The sequence below is a fragment of the Gavialis gangeticus genome, unplaced genomic scaffold (assembly GCF_001723915.1).
Source record: "Gavialis gangeticus isolate Ggan-Ray unplaced genomic scaffold, GavGan_comp1, whole genome shotgun sequence".
NCBI lineage: Eukaryota > Metazoa > Chordata > Crocodylia > Gavialidae > Gavialis > Gavialis gangeticus.
In genome coordinates, this window is record NW_017729004.1 from 43,755,104 (window position 1) to 43,761,447 (window position 6,344).

General features: G+C 42.5%; 1 protein-coding gene across 4 annotated transcripts in view; it reads left to right on the forward strand.

Annotated features, from left to right (window-relative positions):
• NEBL (nebulette) overlaps positions 1–6,344 on the forward strand; it is a 647,345-nt gene that overhangs the window by 405,097 nt on the left and 235,904 nt on the right. For 3 of the 4 annotated variants that reach the window (XM_019508316.1, XM_019508317.1, XM_019508318.1), the window contains exons 3-4: positions 2,542–2,646; positions 3,414–3,524. The exons of the other annotated variant lie outside the window; for it this stretch is intronic. In XM_019508316.1, the coding sequence (XP_019363861.1) occupies positions 2,542–2,646; positions 3,414–3,524 (216 nt within the window). The remainder of the gene's footprint in view (positions 1–2,541; positions 2,647–3,413; positions 3,525–6,344) is intronic. 4 annotated transcript variants of the gene reach the window in all.

Consider the following 6,344-nt stretch of genomic DNA (forward strand, 5'->3'; position numbering starts at 1 on the left):
CAGTCCCTACTAGTGTGACTACAAAAGACATTACCTGGATCGGCCATTTGGATCCCTTTCACCCTATGGGCTTGTTTGCCTTTCCCTCTCCCTTCCCTCCCTCCCTCCCTCCCTGTCTTTTGTATCGAAATCATTCTCTTCATTTAATACACTTCTCTGTGCATGTCCTTTCACAGCATCTGATGAAATGAGGCTGGGCTCATGAAAGCTCATGCTATGTATCTCTTAGTCTAAAAGGTGCATATCCACCCTACCTTCTGCCTGACTTCAGATTAATAAATATGGTTAACAAATTCTCTTTGTCACTAGAAAGGCCAAAAATTGACTCTGAAGGGAGACCAAGTTACCATCCTAGAGAAGAGTTTTCCAATTCATCTTTGAGGAACATTGGCTAGAGCTTGTGATATTCATCAAAGATTCAAGGAGTGAGGAAATTGAAGACTACATTTTCCCCTAATGTTCAGATGCAGGTCATATTGCTTCTGTCAGTATTTTTCAGCAAGTTTGCAGTGCAAAATGTAAAAATGAGGTTACAGAAATCATAGCAGATAATGATGAGAAAACAATCCTAAATAATTCACTTTGAATTGAATAAATAGTATGAGGCTTTTTATAATCCCTCTGATGCAAAGCTGTAACTCTGACTTCAGTAAGAGTAATATAAGTGTTTTAGATGCATGTATGCTGTAAAGTTTATGATATGTTTAAGGTTGGGAATTCATTTGTGTTGGCATTTGAACATAACCAATTATTTTTGGCAAGGAAGGTTGAAAGGCATTTTTATTTTTGTTTCTATACTGAAAAGTACAAAAAGGATTCTCTGTTGTACATAGAACAGACTTTAAAATGTATTAATTAACTTAAGATTTTTTATTTGTCTTTGGAGACGGTCTTTTTTATCAGAGACTGCAAACTGATGTACATTAGATGTTAGATGCATAAAATGGCATTTTTATGCTACTGTAAAATACAGATGTGCATTGTAAAGGTTGAATGTGGGAACGTAGAGGATGATTTTAACAATTTTGACCTTGAAATCAAGGCTAAATACAGACAGTGAAAAAGCCCAAGGAGGAACAATTCAATCTTCACAAGTTTCTCGAAGCGGCATAAACTGGACTATTAGTGAACAGAACTCACATTCACTCTGGTTGGTGAAGGCAGGCAGACACCTGCACTGGCTGAGGCCAGAAGGCAATGAGCACTCCCACACACCTCCCAGTCTGCTGGCCATTGCTGAGGGCAACGAAGCCCAGTCTAGTAGGGGCCATCCCAGATTGGCTTCCCAGCACACGCCCCCAATCCCTTACTGTGAGCTGGTGGGGAGAAAGGGAGAAAGCTAACATGGAGTCTCTCTCCAGCCCTGCGATGGCAGATGGTGGTGGGGTCCTGGTCCCTCCCCAGCTGTGGTCTGCCCAGCTGGGGGAGCCCTTCACTGTGGGGGGTTCCCTTTGGCTTGGCTAGGTCAGGCTGCTCAGTTCTGTCCACTGTGAGTCACTACCTTTGCCCATGGAAGGGTTGCCCAGGGCAGGGGATAATCCCCATGGTACAGGCCTTGCCACAGCTGGCAGACCCCAGCTCCAGAGACTGGGGCCGGGGCAGGGGAAAACCCCTGTGGCGTGTACCCCTTCTCCCCCCACCCTCCAGCTGCAGAGACCCTAGCTTGGGAGCTCCAGGATCAGGGTGGGGGGAAAGCCCTTGCAGTGTAGGGGGCCCCCCCAGGCTGGGCAAACCCCAGCTTGGGTAGGCCAGAGCCAGGGCAAGGGGGCTCTGTTCCCCTGTCTCCCCCCTGCTGCTCTGCTAGGCTGATGGGTACAGGCAGGATGCAAGCTGAGGTGCCAAGGCTTTGCTGCCTCATCTCTGTGACAACCCAGGCGTGGGGCTGGACCAGCTCAGCCAGAGCAGAGGAGCACTGGTGGCGGCTAGCCCAGGCTCCCTCCAGGGGGTGGGGAGTGGGTAGCTGATGGCTGCAATGCATCCTAGGATACCAACGGACTGTGGCCTAACTTGAGTTGGGAGGGGATTTGGAACAGAAATTCGATAGACGGGTCTAACCTAAACCGATTAAATCTGATACAGTACTACATCCATTCAGGTCTATCTTAAACTGGGTCTGCCATTTTGAAACCAGTCTATGTGCACTGAACTTCTCTTCTGTTACAGGTTTAGACCAGTTTCTGATCACTTATACTGGTTTATGTGTTATTTCTTTACCTAGCCCAGAAAGAAAACTACACCTTCCATTTAAAAAAAAGAAGTACATTTCATGAATTGCAAACAGTAGAGTGGAAGAAAACTATAGTATGAAAAACAATCCTTTTTTATTTTTTCATATAAAAGATTTCTATGATTTTTGCATTACCTATGTATTCAGTTTATAAGTTGTTTATTTTCTCTGTGAATTACTTTGATACAGCCTGTGATACAACATAGAACTGAGAGTTCTAGTGTCCAGTCCAAAGGAGTGGGATAAATCTAAAAAGAAAACTATTGTATATTTCTATTTTTAGAGTTGATTTAAAGTCATTTTTCTCTTTGCAGATACACTATAAAGAAGAGTATGAAAAATCTAAAGGGAAGTGCATATTTGTTCCTGACACCCCTCAGCTAAATCATGCGAAAAATATCAGTGCTTTTATTTCTGAGGTAAGATATAAAAGATTGCAGCATGTTCTTTAGTACTGATTCACCAAGAAAAAGTCCGTTTACTTGAATAGCAGTATTCTTAAAGGAAGAGTATATTTATATCAAGTAACAATATGATCTAAAAGTTTAAGTGAGTTAAAGCACTATCACTACTGTATGCAGTTTGTGTATAATCATAACATGGAATTATATAATACTTTTCTTTTAGGGCCTCCAAGCACTTTACAGGCATTAAATGTATATGGTTCTATTACAGCCGAAGCTACACTCAATTTACAGATATGGAAAGAGAGCTATGGAAGAGTTATTGTTTTTATTATACTAGTGTCTAGGCATTCACTGTGCTATACATATGAACAGGAATTGTGCCTGCCTTGAAATTACAGTCTAAATCAGTGATTCCTGACCAGTGGGCCATAGCACTCGGGGGTGCTATGAGATCCTTTTAAGGATGGTACATATAAGAACACAGGTATTTACATGGGTATTTCTAATATTTTGGTACCATTTTCTGAGGTGAAAAAAGAGGTAGGGGAGATGTACCTTACATTATTTTATGGATTAGCTTCATTCATCTAAAATTCTTTAAAGAATTTTTTGATGATCTGCATAAATCTGTAAGTTCCTCTGTGACATGTTTTTATGTCTTTTCCCATATGACAGTTCTGCTGTATCATTTTATTTCGCATTGAAACAAAGTTTTTTTTAAGTTATTATGTGATTCTGCTTGAAGCTATTGCTGTATTGTTTCCTTTTTTCCTCTCTAGGCAAAGTACAAAGGATCTGCTAAGAAAGACCTCTCCAATTCTATCTACAAGCAAATGCCAGCCACAATTGATAGTGTTTTTGCAAAAGAAGTTACACAGCTTCAGAGCAAGGTGCAGTTTAGAAATAAATAAAAATAACCTTCCAGACTAACTCTGTAATGAAAAAGTACTAATCTAAATTTTTTTGAACAGGAGAGCCAGGCATGCATTCATTATTTCATGTGATGTTAGTGCACAAGGTGTGTAAAGGAAGTAAAATCTTTTAATCAGTTAGTTATTTTGTGACTTATATTGCACACAGTGGTTCCAGGTACTGTATTTCCTTTGTTAGATAGTTCATAAATTCCTCTCACTGATTTGAACAAGGTGAAGAAGAAGAAGCATAAAATATTTTAAAATTGGTGACTTTCCTGACACTTTTTATTCATAATAAACAACTTAAGCATATTAAAATATTCAAAATAATACCTGTCAAAAATCTTTTAGAGATTTACAGATATGGATTCCCGTTCATGGAATATTATGTAGCAATCAGAGAAATAATTAATCTCTGTTCAATAAGCATAACTAAAAAAAATATAATGAACCAATTTTAGGTTCTGAAAGCCCTCGGTTCCTATTGACTTCAGTTGGAATTCAGAGGCCCCTGGCAGGCATGCAGGTAAAGAATCCATGAGCTATGATGTATGATCTCTACAACTGTGGTTCCTGCTATGCCACACATGCATGGCAGGAGGCATGATTGTGGGATAGAGTATAAGATTCCATCACGTCTTCCTGCTGGTGCAGGGGGGGGGCTGAGTTTATTTTCCTGGGCTCCCTCTGCACTGGCAAATAGCTAGCTCCTGTGGCTGGAAGCCCTGTCAGTTAATGGGGCACTCTGTTTCACAGGTTCTTAGATTGTAAGGCCGGAAGGGACCTTGGTACATCATCGGGTCCAGCCCCCTGCACCAAGCAGGAAAGATAACGAGGTCAGGTAATCCCAGCAAGGTGGCTGTCTAGTCTCTTCTTGAAGATTTCCAGGGTGGGGGATTGCACCACCCCTGGAGGGAGCTTATTCCACAGTCTGGACACCCTGACTGTAAAGAAGTTTTTCCTAAGGTTAAACCTGAATTAGTCTTCCAGGAGTTTGTAGCTGTTACTCCTAGTTTTCCCCTCGGGTGCTCTGGTGAACAGTAGCTCACCGAGCCCTTGGTGTACTCCCCTAGTGTAGTGATAAGCTGCTACCAGGTCCCCTCAGGCTGAAGAGTCCCAGATCCCTCAGCCTTTTCTTGTATGGCTTGCTGTGTAAGACTCTGATCATATGGGGTGCTCTTCTTTGGACTCTCTCAAGCTTGTCCATGTCCTTGTTAAAGTGTGGTGCCCAGAAATGGACACAGTACTCCAGCTGCAGTCTCACCAGTGCTGAGTAGAGTGGAAGAATCACCTCCTTGGTTTTGCTGGAGATCCATTGATTGATGCATGCCGGAGTATTATTTGCCCTACTGGCTACAGCATTGCACTGCTGTACTGTGACAAGGGGCACACCCTGTGGATGGGAGCCATAGTCTGGCCATGTGTTCAATTAATGATGAAATAGGAACCAAGCACAAAATTATTACCCATTTTTTGTATTCAGTTAATCTCATCTTAAGTGTAACATGAGCTAGAGGCCTGAGTGTTCAGCACTTCTTAGAAATGAAGTAAGATATTTTCAGTATTATTCATTACAACCATAGCAGAGGGAGATTGAAGGATTGACTCTTTTATATAGTCTGTCTTGTTTGCCTGGATTGTTTGTTTTCTCTACAGTAAAATTTTAGTTCCTTCTCCATTCTGGCCATGTCCAGTCAGTACCAAGAATGGGAAGAATTTAAAACCCCGCATAAGACTAGGTAGCAAGAAGTTGGTTTTGAACTTGGGTATGAAATGTACAGCTAGAAATAATATTGCTACTCCCTAAACATTGTTTAATTTTATGTCCCTCCCCCCAACATTTTAGACAAATGAAATATTTGTAGATTGAAGCGTCAGGTCCAAAAAACAAAACAATGCTAATTTTATACTAGTGGTAATATCTCAACTGTTGTTCAGTACACTGATTTTCTTTTGAACTACTTTACAGAATGCTTCAATTGGATTTAAAAGTTCATAACCAAAGGAAATACCAAATTCTGAAGACAGTCTGGAGAGGACTGTAGGGTTTTTGCTTTTCTCTGCAGCGTGAGGCAGTGTTCTGTGCCAGGGCTGGGGAGCTGGGACCTGTGCTGGTGCCACTACCACTTCTTCCCATCCATCTCCCAGGATCAGCTCATTGTATATTAACCTAATACCTCAACATCTCTTCCGTTAAAATAGCAGGGCATTGTCGGCATGCTTGTCTCCCCTGTTTTTTACCTGTGGCATACTGAAGGATGTTTTTAACTTTGCCTTTGTAATGTGATTTGTCTATGGTGTATGAGATGGGTTGCATTGGGTAGTTATAAGGACTCTGATATGTGGTGGTTTGTAAATGCAGGGAACTGAGCTCTGTGGCCCAGGAGGGCTCCTTCTAGTCTACTATTTCTCTTCCTATATGGGACTCAGCTGCCAGGAGCTGTGCCCACACTACCACCACTTCTCCTTGCCCCCTGCTTCCCTTCTCTAAAGCTGCAACATAGATGCAGCTTCCAGTCAGAGGAGCTGTGCCAGGGCTAGGGAAGTGGAAGATATGCCGGCACTATTGCCTCTCTCCCCACTCATCTTCTCTCCCCACTCTCCACAAGGCTGGGTTGCAAGAACAGCTTCCTGCTGGTGGGGGGCTGCGCTGGGGCCTAGCAACTGGAAACTGGTTCCTCGCTGCTGCTGCTGCTTCTCCCTGCCTCTGCCTCCTCATTCCCCTTCTCCCTGGCTGCAATTTACATTTTCACTGACTGGCTTTCTTGTGTGCACACTAGCCTCTGGCTTCTCTAT